The sequence below is a fragment of the Bos grunniens genome, chromosome X (assembly GCF_055505025.1).
Source record: "Bos grunniens cultivar Pamir isolate PY7600 chromosome X, Bosgru_T2T1.0, whole genome shotgun sequence".
Lineage (NCBI taxonomy): Eukaryota > Metazoa > Chordata > Mammalia > Artiodactyla > Bovidae > Bos > Bos grunniens.
Genome location: NC_141194.1, coordinates 16,229,367 through 16,255,539, shown reverse-complemented (window position 1 = coordinate 16,255,539; position 26,173 = coordinate 16,229,367). Strand labels below are relative to the sequence as shown.

Sequence of the window (26,173 nt, the reverse complement as noted above, 5' to 3'; positions counted from 1 at the left end):
AGAGTCAGACATGACTGAGCAATTGAACTGATGCCAAATTTCCTAGATAACTCCTTTAGTTTAACAAATTAGGGGGAAAAGTCAGATGTATTATTGCTGGCATCAAATTCTTTAAAACTTAATGAAGATATAGGAATTAACAAGTCAGAAATTTTAACATAGTGGCTTTTTGTAACAGTACAGACAAAATAGAGACTGTGATAGTAGAATGTCGTTTAAGAGCATATTGTAGTCCTCCAAATATGCTAAAAACTGAACATGGGCTTGAAAAAGTGAAAAGTGAAAGTCTCTCAGTCGTATCCGACTCTTTGCAACCCCATGGACTGTATAGTCCTTGGAATTCTCCAGGCCAGAATACTGGAGTGGGTAGCCTTTCCTTCCTGAAGGGGACCCTCCCAACCCAGGGATCGAACCCAGGTCTCCTGCATTGCAGGTGGATTCTTTACCAGCTGAGCCACAAGGGAAGCCCAAGAATACTGGAGTGGGTAGCCTTTCCCTTCTCCAGGGGATCTACCCAACCCAGGGATCAAAACTAGATCACCCACATTGCAGGCGAATTCTTTACCAGCTGAGCCACAAGGGAAGCCCAAGAATACTGGAGTGGATAGCCTATCTCTTCTCCAGGGGATCTTCCCGACCCAGGAATCGAACTGGGGTCTCGTGCATTGCACAGGCAGACTCTTTACCAACTGAGCTCTCAGGGAGCCCGAGCGTGGGCTGAATGCTATTTACAGGTAGGGTTTCTTTTTCTATTTCATGTTCAGTGCTCCCATTTCACTTAGTTTATGTTTTCTAATTTCTGTGTCTTTTTTCTGTTTTTCGTTCTCAAGCCTTTATCAAGCATAGTAGAAAAACTTTTATATATGTATATATATGTGTGTGTGTATATATAGTATGTATGATATATATATTTTAGAAATGTTATGAATTTTTGCCTAGCTAAAAAATTTATGACATTTTAATTTCACTTTTTTGACTTAGTATAAATAGAATGCTAGGTTTCTAATTAATATTCAGTCAAAACTTTGATATAGTTACATATATTTTGGCATCTGATATTACTGCTAAAAGACTAGAAAGTTCATTATCTTAGTGATCTTTTTTACAAAAATTTGAAGCTCAAAACTTCTAATCCAGTTCTGAGAATATCAAGAAATACTATGTTGTTTAAAAAAAAACCAGAAAACATGTGATAACAGTATTATTAACTAAAGTACAATTTTGTACAAATTTCACAAGATTTTATGCTAATGTCCATTATTTATTTTCATACCTTATTCAAGATTCTGCTTTGTATTTAGTTGCATTGAGCAGTTTCAGCTGCATGCAACAAATTCTGATAAATTCTCTTTTCATTTTTATTCTGTTACAAATATTTTCTAATTTTCCTTCTTAGGGCTTCTTAGGTACATCCATCATTTAAAAGTGGACATTTAATTTCCAAATACATAGGGGTTTTAAATATCTTTGATATTAATTTTTCATTTTAATATTTTTCATTTAAATGCTTCCTCCTCTGTAATCACCCTCTGTGTTTTTTCAGTCTTCTAAGTTTACTGAGGCTTTCAATGGCTAAGTCAAAGATCTCTCTTGGTAAATGTCACATTGGACTTGAAAATACGTGGGTTATTTTCAAATATCTTTTGATACAGATTTCTAACATAATTCCACAGTGATAAGAGAACCAACTCTGTATGATTTCAGTACATTTAGACCATGAATTTTTTGCATCTGTTTTATGCCCCTGGATATGTTCCAGTGTCTCCTAGTTTATATATAGTCTATGGGAACTTGAATAGAATTTGTATCCTACTGTTGTGTGAAAATTGTATTAATCTTAATTATGTTGAATTGGTGCTTTCCTTCTACTTTGCTATATCTTCATTCTATTAATACTTGAGAGTTTGATAAAGAAACTCCAACTAAAAATTTATCTATTTAGAATAATTGTAATATATAGTAGAACTATATGTAACTTTCTTGTATATTTTCCAAGTCTCCTGTAAATGTGTTATCATACTTTAATAATTTAAAAACTGAAAGAGTAAAAAAAAAAACTAAAGGTAGCATTTATGCTTTAAAAAATAGTTACAATTTGACTATGAATCATGATTATTCCATAGAAAAAGCATAGTTTTACTTGAGTATTATTTGACAATATAAAAATTTTTAAACAAAATGTTTTCCCAAAACATCTCTGGGACTAATTATATCTGTTAATATCTGCTTCCTGCAAAACAGTTTCTACTCAAAAAAGTTTATAAATAATTCACCTGTGGTTAAATTATCAAATAATAAGGCTTTTCCTGCTGCTGCTGCTGCTGCTAAGTCGCTTCAGTCGTGTCCGACTCTGTGAGACCCCATAGACGGCAGCCCACCAGGCTCCCCCGTCCCTGGGATTCTCCAGGCAAGAACACTGGAGTGGGTTGCCATTTCCTTCTCCAAGGCATGAAAGTGAAAAGTGAAAGTGAAGTCGCTCAGTCGTGTCCGACTCTTAGCGATCCCATGGACTGCAGCCTACCAGGCTCCTCCATCCATGGGATTTTCCAGGCAAGAGTACTGGAATGGGGTGCCATTGCCATGCCAAAAGAAAGTAAATTAAACCTTTACATTTTACTTCTTGGTTATCATTGGGCTGAAGTTCCCTCTGATTTGGAGGATATGTAATGAAATATAATTTCTGAGAATTAAAAACCTAAAATCTCTGCCAGTGAAATTCAGAGATGTATACTGCTCAGTTCAGCATTGAAAACCAAATTTTTGTTGTATGCCCATGTGTTAGAGCTTGTGAAATGGCGTGGTTTCCTGTTTGCATCTGATAGATTCATAGTCATATTGTGCAAGTAGTTGTTCATCATCAGGCATTTTCTCCTTTCCTGTCCCACCAAGGTTCCACCTGCCCAAATCCATAGCTGTGCTTCTGCATTGCTTATTTTGTGAAACATTTTTGTTTGTTTTTTCCAGGCATCCAGTGGAAATTATTACTTCATCCCATATATCGTGACACCATGCGCTGATTATTTTTGCTGTGAGAGTGATGCCCAGCGGCGTGCCTCGGAGTACATGCAGCCCAACTGGGACACCCTCCTCGGTCCACTGTGTGTGCCTCTGGTGGACAGGTTTACTAGCCTCCTCAAGGACATCCATGTGACCTCATGGTAATTCCCATCAACTGTCCTCAACCTTGGGAGCTTGACCAAAATTTTCCCTTCGTGTCCATGGAGGTGATGTACCTTCAAGAGACCATAGTGCCCAGAGAGCGGGGAACTCCAACCAGTCATTTTAAAGTCATCCTGGAATCCAGGGTTTCACACTGGCTCACTGCTTTGGGCTGTTGAGGTGTAGCTGAAAGAGAATGAAACTGGAGTTGAGGTCAGGGTTCAGTTTGTGTTTGGTTCCAGCTCCTTACGCAACCTTGACAAATAGCTTTTCTGTAGCTGTTTTCTCATCTAGAAAGGAACTTAAATCATTGATTTTCTTTAATGTGCTTTCAACTCTGACATTCTGTGTTCTAAGATCATTTCTGAAGGTGAGTTCCTGCCCACCGCCAATCAGCTGTTGAGGTGGTTAATATGTGTCAGCAAGGTTATTCCAAACATTAGCCCCTATGCTGTACAAGTCGGGGTATGTTGAGTCAAGCTGAAGCCATCCTGACCACAGTGTGCCCTGGGACATGTTCTTGGTAGATTTATGTCAGAGAAGGTGTGGAGCAATAATTCAAGAGCTGACAGGTTTGGGTTTGAATCCTGGCTCAGGCTGTCCTTCAGTGTATAGCCTTGGGACAGTCAGCTCACCTCTTGGAGCCTCAGTGCTCAAGAAACCAGCCCTTGAAATATCCCTGTTTTGAAACTTGAAGGCAGAAAAATTATTCCACTTAAAGAAAGAATTCAGATTTCCTTTGCCTGTAGCCAGTTTAAAGGATTTAATCCTGAAAGTTAAGTCACAAGGAGGATTTGTCTTTCCAAAACAAATGAAAATCCAAAGCGCTGGCAGAACTGACTTGAAGTATAAGGGCCGCATGTCCCTCTGGCTTGCACTGTGGTCCCCCAGACTGTGGAGCATTACTACTGTGGGGCTGGTGGGAGGTGCATGCTTCTTCACAGTCTGCTCTCCTTTTCTATCCTGTCACCTCTTTTCTGGACACACAGTTTCTGCTGCAGATTGTAATGGGAAAAGAAGACTGGCAACTCAGGTATATGTGACCACATGCCAATCTAGAAAGTAAACGGGGCACCGTTTGCAGCACATCCCTCAAAAACCTCATTCGGACCCAGCTTGCTAACTATTGTCTTACTGCACAGTGAATATTCTAGTGAGGTTCAGGGAGAAAAGTGTCCCAGGATCATTTTTTCAGGTCTGACGAGGAAGTAGGCTGGCTTGAGTCTGCCAGATGAGCAAGGTGTCTGCAAGAAGTGGCCTCAGGTTTGTTTCTCATTCACTTTATGTATGTTTCAGTAGGAAGACAAGTCTTTCAATTTGGTTTAATTTCAAAGAACTTGAAATACCTGTTGGTTGATTCCACCCCTTGAACTCCCAGATACCTGGCAAGGGTTAGTGAGAGGGTAAATGATGCTAATGATTGAAAACATCTGTAACAGTGGCAGACAGATTTTCAGCTCAAATGGCAACTTGCATAGATTGATGAAGGCCACCCGGAGCCCTGTGCAGAAAAGGGATTTGAAGCCATTTCCAAGTTCACACTGATTAGCAGTCTCTTTCCTGGTTACCAGAGGCAGAAATGGCTGCATGTTTATTACATACATGTTGTCTCCAAGCCATACTTAATTCAGTGTTTTGTTTATTTACTTACAGGTTACCATTCTTATTAGGTTTCTTAGTTTATTGGAACTATTTTTCAGAGTTCCCCTTGAAAACAAGACTAAAGTGTACATTTTTACTTGACAGAAGAAACTCATAACGCTTTAATAGCTTTTGATGCCTTTATAGTCCAGCAAATGGACAGTGGCTATCAACCAACTTAATTATTCATTTGATTAATCATAGAATTTTAAACATTAGTAGAATCTACTCATTTGCTCATCATTGAGGTAATAAGCAAGAGACAAGGGGATAAAAATTAAAGCAATGCACTGATACTTTTATATCAGAGCACTTTCACTTTACTTAAGTAAAGTGAATTTTACTTTACTTAAGTGAAAGTAAATTAATTCCACTTAATTAGTGAAATGTTGAGATTTATTATAAGCATTGGACCAGGAAGTGTACTGTAAACACTTTTTTGGACAGAGTTTTGTAACAATTAAAATCAACATTGGTTATTCTTTGGTATTGTTTCTCATCCTCTGAAGACTATTACTTGTTAAACTTGTTCTTTTTAAGAAACAACCTAAGTTTACTGTCTACAGTTAAATCGTTTCAGCTGTGTAATGGGTTGACAGTATTATAACTTGGTCATGCCAAGTCTCCATAGAAAAAAAATTGCTTGGAAAGTAGACAACATATTTAAATTCATCTATTTTAAACCAAGTACTGAATATTAGCATTGGTTCTTGGAGGGGCTATGGTGAGACATTCCAGTGTGAATTTAAACTGCTTTAAATGTTGTAATACATCCCTGTTATTATATGGATGCCCACATAAAGGAAGTTCTGTGTCTTCCATTAGGAAAGCATTCTGGCTGTCAAAAATGACATAGAGAATAGGGGGTGAAAGGCAGAGGTGGTCTGCAGGTGTCCAGGCATGGTTTCTTGTATTGCTCCTGGACACATCCAGATTTTGTTTCTCGACCAGTTGTAAAAAGCTTTGTGATTACTAGCTGGGGATACCTGAAAGATACATCTTAAAGACATTTATCTTATTATGTTTCATGGCTTTGGAGTTTTGTTCAGCTTTGTGAAAAATCTCTTAATGGTGGGGGAAATTACTCTTCAAGTGAAGTACTTTCTTGTCCTCTATGTGTTTGAAAATACAAGAGGAGAGGAGATGGGGTGGGGTAGCTAGTGAGTCCTGTGTGTTATCCAAATACATCGGGGGTCAACTTTGAAAATATTTTCAAGGTCATAATGAACTGATTTTATTTGTAACTGTTGAGTGGTTAGGTTTTTGCAAAGTGATATTCACAAGTAGGATGTGCTCCCCGTTGGCTGATCCTGGGAGGCTCAGGTGTGGGCAAGGCCTAAGTCACGTCCATGAGAGCTAGGTTTGTTTGGGCTGCAGCACAGTCCTGGATGCTTGTAGACATGACTGGAGCTTTTCTTGTTTCCCTCTCCAGTGCTTATTACAAAGAAACCTTGTTAAATGACATCCGGAGAGCCAGAGAGAAATACCAGGGTGATGAACTGGCCAAGGAGCTGGCTCGGATCAAACTCCGCATGGATAACACTGAGGTTCTGACCTCAGACATCATCATTAATTTACTGCTGTCCTATCGCGATATCCAGGTATGCCATATGCTTATCTGAATGCTTATCACAGTTCTTCCCTGACATGGGGAATTCCTTGTATGAAGTACTCATACACTAGATGTATGGTTAGGTAGCTGTTTTATAGCCAAAATAGGAACGTGGCCAGGTCATAGGTCACTATCTTTTGTGGTAGAAATGTTGCAGAAGGTTTTGTCATGTCAGAAGGGTGCTCCAGCAAATTCTTAGATATGGTACTGCTTAGTAAAAGGAGTTCAGAATTTAACAGTTTATATGCAGTTTGTGCTAGGCGTTGTTCCAAGCCCTTTGTAAGCCCTAATTCACTTAATCCTCTTCAGAAGCCTATGGGGTGCACAGTCTGATTATTCCCATTTTAAAAATGAGGAACATGAGGTACAGAGAAGCTAAATAACATGCCTAAGGTCACACAGCAGTTGGCAAAAGTCAAGATTCAAACTGAGGCAACCAACTCTGTTGTCCTTGCTCTTAATGCCTCTCCTCTTCTACTTCCTTTAGGCCTTTGTCACTTCCTTCTTTGTTTAGCTCTACCTGTTAGTGAAAGGGAGGGCAGGAGTAACAGAGGCATGTCCAGGAATCAGGGGCTGCAGGGCTTTATTCTAAGACAAGGGGCAGAGACTTCTGGAAAGTCCTGAAGACAGGGTTTGTAGAATATGGTACCATGAAGGAAAGCAATCATTTCCCCCCTCCAAGTTTAATGCCGTGGGGCCATTTCCAAGACGTCTTGTCTTCCTTCCCTTTGGAGGAACACAGAGCAGTGTACGTAACCTGTAGAATTCTATCAGTGCAAAGCCATGTTGGAGGTTGTTGGCCACAGGTCTTTAGACGAGAGAGGCTTCCATTTATGACCTGAGCCAAGAACAAGAGTCAACCACTTAAGGAACTCATGCCCCTGGTGACAAACAGATGCATCTAATTGATTTTAATAGCAGATGCTATTAGAAATTATGCTGACTGAGTGATGCCCCATGGAACAAGAGAATGGGAAGGACCTTGTTTGAGGTCTTTCTTCCATTGAGTGGCTGGCTTCCTTCTGCCCGTGCTTTCACACATCTCTACTCTTTATAACCTTCCCTTGGTGGGACTCTTAGGCTCAAAGATGAGTCAGAAGCTTCTTGCAGTACTTTGCTTTCCCTTTCCTTGCGCAGCAGCATCAAAGTGTAATGCCACAAAACAGGCGTGAGATTTCGGTGGGAAGTCCTCGTTTGCTAACTGTGGCCAGCTGTCAGCAAGTTGGCCAGTAACAGTGATTCTGAGTTGGCTGAAAGGGTAACAGATGGCACTGCTCACAGGGGATACAGCCGAGACGAACACGGTAGCAATTTTTCCCTGGGTAATTATGCAGTTTAGAGCCGTGGTTCTCAAGCAGGGGACATGTGGCAGTGTCTGGAGATATTTTGGGTTGTCACAACTTGGGGTGGGGGGCGGAGTGCTACTGGCACCTAGTGGGTCAAGGTCACAGGTGCTGCTTAATATCCCATGATACACAGGACAGCCCCCACCATAAAGAATGATCCAGCCAGCCCCCAAATGTCACTAGTGCCAAGGCTGAGAAACTGATTTAAATGAATTGGAATGTTTCTGACAAAATAGGAAGCCTTGGGATATTTCCTCCCTTTGCGTGGCAAATGACTGTAAGATTTCTTATATATTTACATCCAGTTCATTTTAACCCACAGCCCTGCCAATGGTGATAACTCTCCTAAGCTCAAAATGTGGTACCTTTTCCTAGCTGCTTGGCTCATTCGTTTATCATCTTTGAATCTAACTTCCTTTCCTTGATCCTTTTGTGGCCTCCGAGAGCAGGGATTCTTCCTGTGTCTTCTCTCATCCATCTTGTTGTTGTTTTTAATCTCATTGCTCTTCTTTTAAGGACTTTAACTGCACTAAATACTTCTGTAGGGAAGGGCCTATATTTAAATGCCGAGGTGGTCTCATGTTTATAACTGTTTAAGAAACCCTGCAAAGAGCTACATTTCCTCTCTCACCTTGGGACCTCTTGCCAACAGGACTATGATGCAATGGTGAAGCTGGTAGAAACACTGGAGATGCTGCCTACATGTGATTTGGCTGACCAGCATAACATTAAATTCCACTATGCGTTTGCACTGAATAGGTAAGAGTGATAATGTATGGATAGAGTTTTGAAGCAGGCCAGCTGTTAAATTCTGCTTCCTTTTTTTCTTCTTTTTTAAAATTGTAATATTATTGCTTTACAATGTTGCTAGTTTCCACTGTACAACTAAGTGTATCAACTATATGTATGCGTATATCCCCTCCCTCTTGAGGCTCCCTCCCACCCCCTAGCCTACCCTTCCGGGTCATCACAGAGCACCGGGCTGAGCTTCCTGTATTGCACAGCAGCTTCCCATTAGCTATTTTACACGTGGTAGTGTGTATATGTCATTGTTATTCTCTCAATTTGTCCCGCCCTCCCCTTCCCCCACTGTATTCACATGTCCCTTCTCTACGTCGGTATCTCTGTTTCTGCCCTTCAAATAGATTCATCTGTACCATTTTTCTAGATTCCACAAATATGTATTAATATATGATACTTGTTTTTCTCTTTGACTTACTCTACTCTGTATGACAGATTCTAGGTCCATCAACATCACTGCAAATGACCCAATTTCATTCCTTTTTAGGGCCAAGTAGTATTTCATCATATATATATATGTCTCACATCTTCTTTATCTATTCCTCTGTTGATGCACACCTAGGTTTCTTCCGTATCCTGGCTATTGTAAATAGTGCTGCATTGAACACTGGGGTACATCTGTCTTTTTGAATTATGGTTTTCTAAAGGTATACAACCAGTAGTGGGATTGCTGGGTCATATCATACCTTTACTTTGAATTTTTTAAGGAACCTCCATACTGTTCTCCATTGTGGCTGTACCAGCTTACACTCCCACCAACAGTGTAGGAGGGTCTCCTTTTCTCCATACCCTCTCCAGCATTTATTGTTTGTAGACTTTTTGATGATGGCCATTCTGACCAGTGTGAGGTGATACCTCATTGTAGTTTTATTTGCATTTCTGTAATAATGAGTGATGTTGAGCATCTTAAATTCTGTTTCCTTCTTTCATTCAACCCTCATTGAGTATGAGCCAGATCATGGCTGAATGCCAAAGTTAAGAAAATGGACATGACATGATCTTAACCTTTAGGGACTTTGTCTTTGGAGCATATATTCTAGCTGTGAGGTCAGATGTGCACCTAAACCCCTACAGCTCAGAGTGATAAATGTCTTCATGAATACCGCAGCATAGTAGAGGGAGGAAGTCATTCTGCTTTGGGGTTTTCAAGAGGCTTCTCGGGAGTCTTTTGGGCTGGGTTTTGAAGACTTAGTAAGAATTGCCTCATGGGCGGAGGAGACCATGGGATGGGGTTGAGGAAGAGGCCACTCCACGTGGCCAGAAGTGTGGGCAGAGAGTTCTTCAGGTGTGGGGACCTCCAGAATATGAGCTATAGGTGCAGCAAATGTGTGCAGTGAGGCGGAGTGTGGAGGGTGGGACTGTGTTGTGACAGGACTGTATATATACCAACGAGGAGCTGAAAATGTCTCATAGACTGTGGAGGTAGGGGGCTAGTTTAACAACAGGATTAACATTGAATGACGGGGAAGGGGGCTGCTGTCTTCCTGTACTAGTGTAATCTGAATTACTAGGCTAGGTAGAGTATGTGAGACTTGAAAATTCCTGCCTGGAGACCCTGAGCCTCAAAAGCATATTGCTAGGGGTGCCAGCTAAGATGCTGTAGTATAGAGACCCCAAATGCAGTGATTGAAATTTCTCTTTCACATAGCAGTCTAGAGGTGAGTGGACCAGGCTAGTGGCATAGGAGTTGTTCAGGGATCTAACTTCTGCCCATTTTGTAGCTCTTTCATTCCCAAGAGTGTTGTTCTCTTCTAGTTGAAACAGTCACTGCTTTACTCTTTGTTCCAGCCTGATGAAAGGAGTAGTGTGGAAGCCCAGTTAAGCCATTTCCTTTAATGCAAGTAGAATTTTCATGGGCCACTTCCACTGACATTCTGTTGGTGAGAGCACAGTCATGACCCCTGTCTAACTATAAGGGAAGCTGGGAAATGGAGTCTCTCACTGAGTGGCCATGTGGAGAATAAATAGGAGTTTGATGCATCTAATCTCACAAAATCCAAGCTGCCTAAACATCTTAGCCCTACAGTTACTCTTCCTCCACGATAAGATACAGGAAGAGGGATGGCATTGGGTGAACATAGTAAGAGCTACATACAAATCCACTTCCTGCTGGGGCTAGGAATCACTCATGTTTGAATCACACTGCCAAAAACTTGAGGATATTCAAATGTGGCTTGAGAATCAGAGTTCTGGCACCTTCTTATCAACCCTCCGTGGCAAACATCTTCCTTAGGGAATGAGTACAGTGAGGGTTGATGGGGACCGAGTTAGAGGACACTTGCATCTCATTTCTCAGAGGCTTGGCTTTGCTTCAGCAGCTGGATTAAGCTGTATATGGTAGACTCGCCACTGGCAGCATCTGCATGGCAGCAGCCACACAATCTATGGCTTCAGGATTCTTGTAACACATATGAGGGAACATCTCTCTTTTGTATTGAAGTATATAAAGCACATGGGCAGTGAAGTGTGTAGATCTTTATACAACTTGAATTTTAATAAATAGATATACACACGTAAACAAAACCCCTATCAAAATATGAAATAGTTCCACCCCCACCCCAGAAGTTCCTTTGTTCCCCTTTGCAGGTAGTCCCCACCCCTCTACAGGCCCCCACTCTTCATATATTGCAACCTCTGTCTCCAGAGATGAGTTTTTTCTGTCCTTGAACTTTGTATAAATGGAATCACACAGTATGGGCTTCCCAGGTGGCTCAGTGGTAAAGAATCTGCCTGCCAGTGCAGGAGACACAGGTCAGGAGGATCCCTTGGAGAAGGGAATGGCAACCCACTCCAGTATTCTCACTGGAGAATTCCATGGATAGAGGAGCCTGACGGGCTACAGTCCATGGGGTCACAAAGAGTCAGACATGGCTGAGCGATTAAACAGCAGTCACAGAGTATGTACCATTTTGTGCCTGGCTCCCTACACTCGGTGTCGTGTTTCTGAGATTCGCCCATGCTGTTTACGGTGTCAGTGGTTCATTCCTTCTCCTTGCTGTGGAGTGTTTTGCTGTGTGGATATGCCACAAGTGATGTATCCATTTCACAGCTGGCAGACGAGCTTGTTTCCAGTTTGGGGGTACTGAGAACAGTGCTGCTATTAGCATTTATGTGCATGGCTTTTGCACACCTCTGGGCACATTTCTGTTGGGTACAAAGCACATGCTTGTGTCCTACTGTACTAGACACCTGCAAGCAGTGGTTAAGTGAAAGTCGCTTAGTCGTGTCCAGCTTTTTGCGATCCCATGGACTGTAGCCCGCCAGGCTCCTCTGTCCATGGAATTCTCCAGGCAAGAATACTGCAGTGGGTAACCATTCCCTTCTCCAGAGGATCTTCCCAACCCAGGGATTGAACCCAGGCCTCCCACAGTGCAGGCAGATTCTTTACCAGATTCTGAGCCACCAGGCAACCAGCAAGCAGTGGTAGTCAGGATTTTTACTCTTTTTGGTGGAGGACCTCAATGGTCTCTATGAAAATAAGCCTTCTCTCTCCCCAGCAGTCTTTAAACTCAGCATCCCAAGGCGGGTAACATGGGGATGGGCATCTTCCTTAAGCCTGAAAAGGAATTTCTGTAACTCTGTCCCCCCAGAGTAGTGGGGAGATAGATATAATTTATACTTAATTATATGTTAAGTATATATAATTTATTATTATAATTTATTCTTAATATATAAATTTATTTAAGAATAAATTATATTTAAGATAATATATAAATTATATTTAAGTATAATTTATCTTAAATATAATTTATTCTTAAATTATACTTGGTCGATCCTTGACTTAAAAGGATTAATCAGTTATCCCTGGTGAAGTTTCTGGAAGAATGCCTGGCATACCATAAGTGCTTTTTTTTTTAAATGGCTCGTTAAATTGAAACTAAGAGGGCCTTTTAAATCACTCACCACCAAGTCTTTTCCCGGACCAAATAGAGGTACCGGGTTGTCAAGCAGAATGAAATAGTCTGATAACCATCCACTCAAAGTAATAAAAGAATAAAATGTGTTTTGAAATGGAAAATCAATATCTAGGAGAACCCAGCGTGGCAAGATAAAGTGATTCCAAGATGATACACTTTCCATTTGGAAGCGGAATGGCTGGGGTTACTCTCTGGACAACCACCTTTCTGATGATCGGGTCTTGTCCTTCTAGTCTGATTGTCCCCTGTACAGCGGTCCCCAACCTTTCTCGTACCAGGGACCCATTTCATGGAAGACAACTTTTCCATGGAGTAGGGTTGGAGGGGATGGTTTGGGGATGATTCAAATACATTACATTTATTGTGTACCTTACTTCTATGATTATTACATCAGCTCCACCTCAGATCATCAGGCATTAGATCCTGGGGGCTGGGGACCTCTGTCCTGTTAGACAGTGGTTCTCTTCACTGTCAGGAAAACAATCACCACAAATATGTATTGAGGCTGGTCAGGCCCCTCATTGCCAAGAATCTCATTTTCTCCAACCAAAGAGGGATTTTCTGTGTAACTGCAATATTTGCCTCATGTATCCATGCAGTCTGTTCCTGAATCTTTGCTTTAGGTATAATTTGGCCACCCATCAGCAGAGTCACAGTAGGACTTGGCATCATGTACAGTTTTGAGAAAGTTTATGGAGGTACTGTGTGTTTATAAAGGGGAATATCAGTGTTGAACAAATAATTTTCCTGCATTACAGTTGACCTTTAACTCTTAGGAAGTGGAACAAATCATGGCCATTAGTGTTACTAAAGGTTGACAGTGATGAATGATTGCACCGTCAGATACCAAGGGCCCCTGTATTATGCTGCCTTGAACTGGCATCTTTTCCTGACAGCTTCCCCTTCACTGCATTCAGAAGCCCAGTCAAAGGTATTTCCATTTCCACTGAGCACTTAAATTGCTTGCTTCCCAGTGGCATGGAACCTTTGTAAACAGTTTTTACTGGCTGTTACTTTTACAGATGGGACTTTATTAGATATGCTAAGGCAGCTAGAAGATCCAACTAGGGATCAAGGCAGCAGGCAGATGCATGGTCTGGAAGAACAACAACAGAATCAAAGTCCTGGGTTTAAAAACAACAAAATTAGCCTGTCAAAGAGCGGGAGTATACTCTTATTCTACTCCCTGCATCTTTGGGTCCACACTGCCAACCCTGGCAACGTTGAACTATTCAGCAAAGTGGAAGGGGAGACTGAATGTGTGACACGTGTATTGGAATAGCTGATGTATTGCTCTGTGAACAAGTTAAGGATGGAAAGAGTAAGATACTCTGTGGGCCCTAGAAACGTGTAGAGGAATACAAGATGAATGATACTGAATCCAGCACACACCAAAGGGACTGCAGGCTTGTTCCAGAACCTACAGCAGTCAACTCATCCTCAACCTCTGGGCTACCCATCCAGGCCCCTGCTCAGGTGGAGGGATGGAGAGAACTTTTGTCTCTGCAGTAACTGCCAGCCTCCTTTTCTTTGTTTGTTTATGTTCACTGTGTGATCTCACCATATTAATTCATATGTTTAGATAAAGAACCATTTTTGTTACATGTTTGTAAAGGGTAGGAAAATGATGACATCACCCTACTTTTTTTTGTCTATTTTTTAATTGAAGTATAGTTGGTTTACAGGGACTTCCCAGGTATCTCAGTAGTAAAGAAGCTGCCTGTTAATGCAGGAGATGTGGGTTTGATCTCTGGGTCAGGAAGATCCCCTGGAGAAGGAAATGGCAACTCACTCCAGCACTCCAGTATTCTTGCCTAGACAGCTCCATGAACAGAGGAACCTGGCGGATTATAGTCCATGGAGTCGCAAAGAGTCAGACACAGTTTAGCGACTAAACAGCATGGTTGGTTTGCAGTGTTATGTCAGTTTCAGGTATACAGCAAAGTGATTACATATTACATATATATTCTTTTTCAGATTCTTTTCCATTATAAGTTATTATAATATGTATAGTTCCCTGTTCTATTAAGTAAGTCCTTGTATCTGTTTTATATATAGTAGTATATATATGTTAATCCCAATCTCCTAATTTATCCCTCCCCCCTTTTCCCTTTGGTAACCATAAATTTGTTTTCTATCTCTGTGGGACTATTCATGTTTTGTAAGTAAGTTCATTTGTATCATTTTTTTTAGACTCCACACATTAGCGATGTCATGCAATAGTTGTCTTTCTGTGTCTGACTTACTAGCACTACTTTGCTAGTCCATTTGCCTCCAGGGACCTAAAACCGTGTTACAAAAAGAAGGATACGAAGTGGCAAGGGATCAAGGAGCTGGGCTCACTTTCAATCCTGAGCTCCAGGAGAAGCAGAGTCCTGACCTCCCTCCCCCCCCAAAAAAAAAAAAAAAGAAGAAGGATACGTATTTGTAGTGATTGTTTTCCTGGAACCACAGAATCTATGCATTTATAAGGAATCATGTAGTCTCAATCCTTTATTTTAGAGAGGAAAAAGAAAGGCAAGGGCCCAGAATAAAGCAGCTGGTCAATAAGAGCTTGGGGACCAGAACTCCCCAGTTTGAACCCAGTTTTTTACATACACTGGTTTCGTATCATGGCATAATCAAGGGAACTCTGCCCAGATAGCTTGAGCTTCTATTTTGTTTGCCTGATGGGCAACTAAAATAAGCCATAGGCCTCTTGGAATTGTAGGGCCATACTTTGTGTGTGTGTGTGTCTGTGCATGCTCATTTGTATGCGACTCTCTGCAACCCCATGGACTGCAACCTGCCAAGTGTCTGTGTCTGTGGGATCCTCCAGGCAAGAGCACTGGGGCAGGTTGCCACCGCCGCCTCCAGGAGATCTTCCCAACCTGGGGATCAAACCCACATCTCCTGCATTGGCAGGCAGATTCTCCACCACTGCACTACTTGGAAGACCCTTATAAACATAATGTTAGGCCAAAGAAGTAAGACATAAGAGTAACATAGAAGATAATTCGATGTATCTTATTTCTTCCTTTCTAAGATGCAGAATTTTTTATATTTTTAAAGTAATGCTGAAATTTGTTATCTTACAATTGATGACCTCATAATACTTGGTCATGATTTAGTTATTAGATTTTTTTTCTTCCTTATTGAGCCATCAAATAATGACATTTTAAATTCTATAAAATACAAAAAACATGCAAAGCTAAACCATTTGCTTTATATATATAGAAACCCTTAACTATATAGAAAAGCAAAGATAAGATATGATATTAAGTATTTAAGATGCTAAGGATGGTGATATCATCTTAGGTGTTTAAGATGCTTTGGAAGGTTCTAGAGGTCTAGCTGGCAAGGGTACCAGGCACTCCTTGATCCTTTGGGAAGGATATGTTTGCTCTGTAAAACCTGGAGATGGAATTCAACACAATTTACTCAGCATCTGTTGGGCCATACTTTTATGTCTCACTTTTTCGTATATGATGAGGGCATTAGACAGTAGCTGAATATTAAAGCCACTTTCATAGTAAACACTTTTTATACCAAAAGACCAATTGCATTTTTTTCTGAGAAATATATGATCTTATATCGTCTGAGCAGTGGCCTGGCTGATAATAACATATTTTCCTTTTGAAAAGTTTTTATCCAGAGAAGTTATCACTTCCATCTGTCCTCCTTCCTCCCTGCTGGTATCCTTGAGCATATGTTATCTTCCTTTTCTGTCAAATTCCTGCTACAATTCCCTTTCTTTTGTCCTTCCTTCATTTACTGACTTATTTGTATGTCAGTGGAAGGGCTTTGTGCTAAAGGAGAGAGCTCATTACCAGTGACTCAAGTTAATGAGTGATTTTAAAATGTGATCACATGTGTACATATTACACACTTGAACTTACATAGACAAGTGAACTTGTTCTCTTCAAATTAATCATGCTGCAGTACTCTGCCTTTGACAATGCTGCCATTATTCAGAATACCATTGTATCATTGGGTGGGGGGAGATTTTTCCTTCAGAATTGTTTTGTCAGCTAACATGGCCTATAGGAAATCAGTATCATTACTTTGGGCTTTGAAGGAAAACAGATTTGGATTTGAATTCCAACTCCTATACTTAAGTCTCATGGCCATGATCAAGCCACTGAATCTCCTGAAGCCTTACCTTCCTCATATGTAAAATGGGTACTAACATTTACCATGTAGTAAGCATTCCAGAGAGTCATCCTGGCATGAAGCTAGTGCTTGGCTGTGACTGTGACTCTTACTGTGTAGTTTATTCATCTGCATTTTTACTAAGTTTAAGAGAAAATGTTTGACCATTTCTAAATATCAAAACTACTTGGAAAATGCAGAGATTTTGCCACCAAAGAAGATAGTTTAAAGGAAGAAATTTCATAAAGCAGTGCTGATAAAAGTGTTGTTAGCATGAAAACGTTGCTGGGATAAGTATATGGTCCTCTGAGGTGATGATTTTGAATGAGACAAAGTTCGTTTGAATGTAGACATTTGTAGGGGAAAGAATAGTGTGTTTAGTCAAATTCAGAGTTGATTAATGTACAGCAAGTTTCTCAGCTCTGCATTACTGACATCTGGAGCTGCATAATTCTGTTTGGGAGGCCGTCTTATGTATTGTAGGAAGTTTAGCAACTTCCCAGTTCTTCTACACTAGATGCCAGTAGCCACCCTCCTCCACCAAAGTTGTGACAATCAAAAGTGTCTCCAGACATTGCTCGGTGTCCCCTAGGGACAAAACCAGCCTGACGTGAGACCACTGCTTTATAGGGAGTCATTCTGGGTTGTGAGAAGAGCATTTGCTTTGATATTTGAATCACTTACCAGCAATATGATGTTAACAAGGTACCAGGATGAAGATTCTATGGTGTGGATTAAAATAGATACACCATATGCAAGTGGCCTGCATAGCTCCCAGCAGCTGTTAATAAAAGTTCAGTTCCTTCTTCACTTATCTCCTCCTTTAACTTCTTAATTCAAATGGGGAGGTTACCTAGTATGGTATAAAAATATTACAGAATCTCTGTCAAAATCCCAACTGCGTTTTCCACAGAAATAGGAAAAAAAATCCTAAAATTCATATAGAATTCTATCACACAAGACCCCCAAATAGCCTAAGCAATCTTGAGACAGAAGAACAAAGCTGTATCATACTTTCTGATTTGAAACTATAACCCAGGTCTCCCACACTGTAGGCAGACGCTTTACCCTCTGAGCCACCAGGGAAGCATATGTATTACAAAGGTATGGTAATCAAAATAGTATGATACTAGCAAAATGATCCAGACACACAGACCAGTAGAACAGAATAGAGCCCAAGAGATAAGTCCATGCATATACAGTCAACTAATCTTTGACAGGGCATCAGGATTACATGATGTAGAAAAGATAGTCTTTTCAATAAATGGTGTTGGCAAAAGTGGATGAAAGTGAAAGTAGCTCAGTCGTGTCCAACTCATTGTGACCCCGTGGACTATACACTCCATGGAATTCTCCAGGCCAGAATCCTGGAGTGGGTAGCTGTTCCCTTCTCCAGGGGATATTCCCAACCCAGGGATCGAACCCAGGTCTCCCACATTGCAGGCGGATTCTTTACCAGCTGAACCACAAGGGAAGCCCAAGAATACTGGAATGGGTAACCTATCCCTTCTCCAGGGGGTCTTCCCAACCCAGGAATTGAACCGGGGTCTTCTGCATTGCAGATGGATTCTTTACCAACTGAGCTATGAGGGAAGCCCTTTAGGTACAATACTGCAAGTGAAAGTGACTCAGTCGTGTCTGACTCTTTATGACCCCATGAGCTATACAGTCTCTGGAATTCTCCAGGCCAGAATACTGGAGTGGGTAGCCTTTGCCTTCTCCAGAGGATCTTCCCAACCCAGGGATAAAACCCAGGTCTCCTGAATTGCAGGCAGATTCTTTACCAGCTGAGCCACAAGAGAAGCCCGCAAAAGTGGATATTTACATTCAAAAGAATAAAATTGGACCCTCACCTTACATCAAAAGCAACAATTAACTTGAAATGAATCCAGGTCTTATATCTAAGGTCTGAAACCATGAAACTTCTAGAAGAAAAACAGGGAAAAACTCCTTGACATTGGCCTTGACGCTGATTATTTTAGCTATGACATCAAAAGCACAGACAAAAAAGCAACATTAACAATAAAATCAAAATAAACAGTTGAGACTATATAAAACTAAAATGCTTCTGTACAGCAAAGGAACTAAACAAAATGAAAAGGCAGTCTACAGAGTGGGAAAAAAATTACTTGCAAACCATCTATCTGATAAGAGATTAGTATCTAAAATATGTAAAGAACTCATGCAACTCAATAGAAAAGACAATCTGATTAAGAAATCGGCAGAGGACCTGAATAGACATTTTTTTCTAAGTAGACATCCAAATGGCCAAGAGTTACATGAAAAAATGCTTACCATAACTGATCGTCAGGGAAATACAAATCAAAACCATGATACCTCCTAAGTGTTGGTGAGAGTGTGGAGAAAGGGGAACACTGTTGGTGGGAATGTAAACTGGTTCATCCATTATGAAAGACAGTATGCAGGTTTTCAGAGAATTAAAACTAGGACTCCTATATGGTCCAGCAGCCCCACTTCTGGGTATATGTCCAAAGGAAATGGAATCAGTATCTCGAACACATATCTGTAGTCCCCTGTTCATTGCAGTATTATTCACAATAGCCAAGATAGGGAAACAGCCAAAGTGTTGGTCAGCAATAAATGCTAAAGAGAATGTGGTGTGTATATGTATATGCAACAAAATATTATTCAGCTATAAAAAAGGAGGAAATGCTGCCATTTGCAAAAACCCAGATGTACCTACCTGGAGGACTTTATGCCAAGTAAAATTAGCCAGGTGCAGGAACACAAATACTGCATGATCTCACTTATATGCAGTATCTAAAATTTTCAAACTTATGGAACCAGAGAGAACAATGATTATTGCCAAGGGCTGGTGGATAGAGAAAATGGGAAGATATTTGTTAAAGGGTACAAACTTTAGTTGTAGGATAAATGGGTTCTGCGGATGTAATGTACAGTATGGTGACTATACAGTTGGTAGTACTGTGTTGTATTCTTGAGATTTACTGAGAGTAGATCTTTTTTTAAATCAATTTATTTTGTAAATTAATTGTTTATTGGAGTTTAGTTACTTTACATTGATGTGTTCATTTCTGCTGTACAGCAAAGTGAATCAGCTATATGTATACATGTATCTCCTCTTTTTTTGAATTTCTTTCCCATTTAGGTCACCACAGAGCACTGAGTAGAGTTTTTTATCCTATACATAAGTTCTTGTTAGTTATCTATTTAATACATAATAGTGTATATATATCAGAGAAGGCAATGGCAACCCACTCCAGTACTCTTGCTTGGAAAATCCCATGGATGGAGGGGCCTGGTGGGCTGCAGTCCATGGGGTCGCTGGGAGTTGGACACGACTGAGCGACTTCACTTTCACTTTTCACTTTCATGCATTGGAGAAGGAAATGGCAACCCACTCCAGTGTTCTTGCCTGGAGAATCCCAGGGACAGGGGAGCCTGGTGGGCTGCCGTCTATGGGGTTGCACAGAGTCAGACACGACTGAAGTGACTTAGCAGCAGCACCAGCGTATATATGCGGAGAAGGCAATGGCACCCCACTCCAGTACTCTTGCCTGGAAAATCCCATGGATGGAAGAGCCTGGTGGGCTGCAGTCCATGGGGTCACTAAGAGTCGGGCACGACTGAGCGACTTCACTTTCACTTTTCACTTTCATGCATTGGAGAAGGAAATGGCAACCCACTCCAGTGTTCTTGCCTGGGGAATCCCAGGAACGGGGGAGCCTGGTGGGCTGCCATCTATGGGTTGCACAGAGTCGGACACGACTGAAGCAACTTAGCAGCAGCAGCAGTGTATATATGTGAATCCCAACCTCCCAATTCATTCCTCCCCTCGTTTCCCCCCTAGGTGTCCATGTGTTTGTTCTCTGTGTCTGTGTGTCTGTTTCTGTTTTGCAAATAAAATCATCTGTACCATTTTTCTAGATTTCCACATACATGTGTTAATATACAATAATCGTTTTTCTCTTTCTGACTTCAGTCTGTATGACAGTCTCTAGGTCTATCCATGTCTCTACAAATAATGCAATTCGTTCCTTTTATGGCTGAGTAATATTCCATTGTACATATGTACCACATCTTCTTTATTCATTCCTCTGTGGATGAACATTTAGATTACTGCCATGTCCTGGCTACTGTAAATGGTACTGCAGTAAACAGTGGAGTACATGTGTCTTTTTGAATGACAGTTTTCTCAGAGTATATGCCCAGGAGTGGGAATGCTGGGTCATATGGTAGTTCTACTTCTGGTTTTTTAGGGAACCTCCATACTGTTCTCCATATAGTTGTATCAATTTACATTCCCACAAACAGTACAAGAGGGTTCCCTTTTTTCTACACCCTCTCCAGTGTTTATTATCTGTAGACTTTTTGATGATGGCCATTCTGACAGGTGTGAAGTGATACCTCATTGTAGTTTTGATATGCATTTTTCTATTAATTAGTAACATTGAGCATCTTTTCATGTGTATCTTGGCCATCTGTGTGTCTTCTTTGGAGAGGTCAATTTAGGTCTTCTGCCCATTTTTTGATTGGGTGGTTTTTTTGATATTGAGCTGCACAGGCTGTTTGTATATTTTGGAGATTAATCCTTTGTCAGTTGCTTTGTTTGCAAATACTTTCTCCCAAGAGTAGATCTTCATTGTTCTCAGCACACAAAAACAGTATGTGAGATGGTGGATGTGTTAACTAACCTAATTGTGGTAATCATTTCACAGTGTATATGTATATTAAATCATCATGTTGTACCTCCTGGGAAAACAGATTGCAGGAGACAGTATAGCAAGTGAAAAAGTGACTTACTGGCATAGTCTGTAGAAATTATGACTAATAAGAAAAACTACTCATAATTTAGCCAAAAAGTTGTACATTTGTTGTTGTTGTTCAATCGCTAAGTCATGTCCGACTCTTTGTGACTTCATGGATTGCAGCACGCCAGGCTTCCCTGTCCTTCACTGTCTCTCAGAGTTTGCTCAGATTCATGTCCATTGAGTCGGTGCTGCTATCTAACCATCTCATCCTCTGCTGCCCTCTTCTCCCTTTGTCTTCAGTCTTTCCCAGCCCATCAGATCAGATCAGATCAGATCAGTCGCTCAGTCGTGTCCGACTCTTTGCGACCCCATGAATCACAGCACGCCAGGCCTCCCTGTCCATCACCAACTCCCGGAGTTCACCCAGACTCACGTCCATCGAGTCAGTGATGCCATCCAGCCATCTCATCCTCTGTCGTCCCCTTCTCCTCCTGCCCCAATCTGTCCCAGCATCAGAGTCTTTTCCAATGAGTCAACTCTTCGCATGAGGTGGCCAAGGTACTGGAGTTTCAGCTTTAGCATCATTCCTTCCAAAGAACACCCAGGACTGATCTCCTTTAGAATGAACTGGTTGAATCTCCTTGCAGTTCAAGGGACTCTCAAGAGTCTTCTCCAACACCACAGTTCCAAAGCATCAATTCTTTGTCACTCAGCTTTCTTCACAGTCCAACTCTCAGATCCATACATGACTACTGGAAAAACCATAGCCTTGACTAGACGGACCTTTGTTGGCAAAGTAATGTCTCTGCTTTTGAATATGCTATCTAGGTTGGTCATAACTTTCCTTCCAAGGAGTAAGCATCTTTTTTTTTTTAATTTTATTTTTATTTTTAAACTTTACGAATTGTATTAGTTTTGCCAAATATCAAAATGAATCCGCCACAGGTATACATAATTTCATGGCTGCAGTCACCATCTGCAGTGATTTTGGAGCCCCCAAAAATAAAGTCTGACACTGTTCCACTGTTTCCCCATCTATTTCCCATGAAGTGATGAGACACAATTCACATACCATGCAATTCACCCATTTAAAGTATACAAGTCAGTGGTTTTTTAATATATTCTCAGAGTTGTATAACCATTATACTAATCAGTTTTAGAACATTTCCATCCATTGAGTGGCTGAACGAATATATGACTAAATGATCACTACTGTGGAAGAGATCTATATGAGTATCTGGGTATTGCACCCAAAACCCTGAATCTATTACCAGTCACCTCTCCCCATTTACTACTAGCCTCCCTCCCTGCCCTAAACAACCACTAATCTATTTTGGCCATCCATTAGCAGTTGATTCCTGTTCCTCCACCTCATTCCCTAGCCCTCAGAGACTGCTCAGCTACTTTCTGCTTCTAAATTTGCTTATTCTGGACAATTCCTATAAATGGAGCCATATAATATGTGATCTTTTGTGACTGGCTTCTTTCACTTAGTAAAATGTGTTTTCAAGGTTCATCCATATTGTAGCATATGTCAGTGTGTGTGTATGTGTGAAAGTCGCTCAGCCGTGTCCAACTCTTTGTGACCCCATGGATTATACAGTCCATGGAATTCTCCAGACCAGAATACTGGAGTGGGTAGCCATTTCCTTCTCCAGGAACATATGTCAGTACTTCTTCCCTTTTTATGGCTGACTAATATTCCATTGTTCTGATAGACAACATTTTATTTATTCATTCATCAGTTGATGGACATTTACATTTCTACTTTTTGACTGTACCAGGAAAATCTGTATGAGTCTAGTCAGGAAGTGATGATCATTAGTTGTTAGCATATTTCATTGACCAAAATCCAGTCTCATAGCCCAACCTCACTTCAAGGGAAGTTGGGAAATGTGGTATGGCTGAGTGCCCAGGGGAAAAGAAATAGATGGGGTTTAGTGAGCACATCCTAGTCTCTGCTGCTGTTGCTGCTGCTAAGTCACTTCAGTCGTGTCCGACTCTGTGCGACCCCATAGACTGCAGCCCACCAGGCTCCCCCGTCCCTGGGATTCTCCAGGCAAGAACACTGAAGTGGGTTGCCATTGCCTTCTCCAATGCATGAAAGTGAAAAGTGAAAGTGAAATCAGTCATGTCTGACTCTTAGCAACCCCATGGACTGCAGCCTACCAGGCTCCTCCACCCATAGGATTTTCTAGGCAAGAGTACTAGAGTGGGTTGCCATTGCCTTCTCCCTAGTCTCTGCTACAACTTGCAAATAAGGAATAGAGTTGAACTGGATCTATCTGTGTGGAGATCACTGGGAGTGTATCAGAGAGAAAACCACGAGTTCAGGCAGGAACACACTTCAGCCTCTATGGCCTCTGTGAGAATGGGAAAGCCAGCCTGAGAATGCCCAGCTCCTCATCAGGGCCTGCCAGCCCACCTAGAGCCCAGTCTTCACAGATACTGTCCTGTGGTCCCAGGAAACAGAGAAAAGTGGGTTGATGGTAACACAGGTGAGATGATTGAATAGTGGTTCTGTCCTGCTATATAACTAGCTCCTATTTGTAGAGGAGAAACACAACCATTCTGGTTCGTATGTTTCTTTGGCTCTAGGCATTGCTCACACTAAAACACAGGTTGCCTCAACCAGTCCTTCTCCGTATGTAAATACGAGGCATCTGGCTGGAATAGGGCACCTGCTTTCTTGTGGCAGTTGTGCGTCTGTCAGTATCCAACCAGGAAACAGAAACCACTCTAACTATTTAGAATGTAGGAAGCATAATACAGGAAACTGGTTATACAGGTGACAGAAGACCTGCGAAGGCAAACAGGGAACTGAGGCAGCTCAGAAAGTAGCATCAGCAGGAAGCAGCTCCCATCTCTCCCTTGGCTGGAGGGACACAGGGAAGAGGTGATGTTACCAGAACCCAGGAGCCAGGATCACCTGGAACTGTTGTGAGCCAGCATGTTGGGAGTCTGTAAAGAAGAGATGCAGCTGGTTGGTAAAACCACCACACACAACGCAGAAAGAAGGAAAAAGGGCTCTGGCTTCTTCCCCTCTTCTGGCTGCTCATCTACCAGTGCCTCCCACTGGCTATTCATTACTGATAATCAGCCAACTTGGGGGCCTGGGAAGCGGGCTAGAGGAGTCAGCCCCCCTGTGATGCTGAGCGCAGCAGAGGAAAACAGAAGTGTATATGAGGGCAAACAGGCCAGTGAGTGGCCCGCAGGACAGAACTATCAGAAACACAACTCTGTTTCCGTGTACTTTTAAGTCAACTTTATTAAGGTAATTCGGAGAAGGCAATGGTACCCCACTCCAGTACTCTTGCCTGGAAAATCCCATGGGCAGAGGAGCCTGGTAGGCTGCAGTTCATGGGGTCGCGAAGAGTCAGACACGACTCAGTGACTTCCCTTTCACTTTTCACTTTCATGCATTGGAGAAGGAAATGGCAACCCACTCCAATGTTCTTGCCTGGAGAATCCCAGGGACGGGGGAGCCTGGTGGGCTGCCGTCTATGGGGCTGCACAGAGTCGGACATGACTGAAGCGACTTAGCAGCAGCAGCATTAAGATAATTAAGGAATAATTTACATACAGTAAGTTGCACCCATTTGAAGTGTGCAATGTTATGACTTTGGCCAAATAAATACACCCATGTAACTACCACCACAATCAAGATATAGAATGTTTTACCCACCCAGTTTTTTTTTTGGGGGGTGGTGCCCTTTCGTAGTCACTTCGCCTTACCATCCAGCCCCATTTGGATAATTTCAACTGACTTGTGTTTTAGTCCACTCATCCTTTCTTTTGTAGTGTCCAAATCTGATGTTATGCCCATTCAATGGTTATTTTAAAAATTTTTTTAATTTTTCAGTTCTAGGACTTATATTCATTTGGTTTTTGAGAATTTCCATTTCTCTTACAAAATACCTTCTCATTTCACATGTACACATGCATTATATTTATAGAAATAATGTATTTACAATAGTTGCTTTAAAGTTCTTGTCTGTTAAATTCAGTCATAGTCAATTCTGGATCTGGTTCTGCTAATTATTTTATGTCAATTATGGGCCACATTTTCTTGCTCCTATGCTTATTTCATAATTTTACTATATTCTAGACATTTTATCTACAAGAACAGTGGAGACTGACATATAATTTCAGTTTGTTTTATTTATTAGCCTGAATGTCTGAGCCCTTTCTTAGGTCTGGCAATGAACGTGTATGACTGATGTTTTTCATATTTCTACTGAATGGTAGCTGGGTTGGGAATGGACCTTCCTTTTTGTTTTCCCTAACTTATTTATTTTTAATTGAAGTAAAATTGCTTCACAATGTTGTGTTGGCCTCTGCCATACATCAACATGAGTCAGCCATGGGTATACATGTGTCCCCTCCCTCTTTTACCTCCTTGCCACCTCCTCTCCCTTCCCACCCCTCTAGGTTGTTACAGAGCCCTGGTTTGAGTTCCCTGAGTCATACAGCAAATTCCCATTGATTATCTGTTTTACACATTGTAGTGTATATGCTTCCATGTTGTTCTCTCCATTCACCCCACTCTCTCCTTCCTCCCCCCGCCCATGTCCATAAGTCTGTTCTCTATGTCTGTGTCTCCATTGTTGGCCTGTAAATAAGTTTACCAGTACCATCTTTCTAGATTCCATATATATGGATTAATATACATTATTTGTTTTTCTGACTTACTTCATCTGCCTCATTAGAACTGACTCACATGTGTTCCTTTTCATGGCTGAGTAATATTCCACTGAATGTATGTACCACAGTTTCTTTATACATTTATCTGATGATGGACCCTCCTTTTAACTAGACTCAGTTTACTTGTGG

At 41.3% G+C, this 26,173-nt stretch overlaps 1 protein-coding gene across 2 annotated transcripts in view; it reads left to right on the top strand.

The window, feature by feature from the left end:
• MAP3K15 (mitogen-activated protein kinase kinase kinase 15) overlaps positions 1 to 26,173 on the top strand; it is a 146,018-nt gene that overhangs the window by 52,438 nt on the left and 67,407 nt on the right. For both annotated transcript variants that reach the window (XM_086387404.1, XM_086387402.1), the window contains exons 4-6: positions 2,965 to 3,158; positions 6,233 to 6,401; positions 8,411 to 8,517. In XM_086387404.1, the coding sequence (XP_086243530.1) occupies positions 2,965 to 3,158; positions 6,233 to 6,401; positions 8,411 to 8,517 (470 nt within the window). The remainder of the gene's footprint in view (positions 1 to 2,964; positions 3,159 to 6,232; positions 6,402 to 8,410; positions 8,518 to 26,173) is intronic.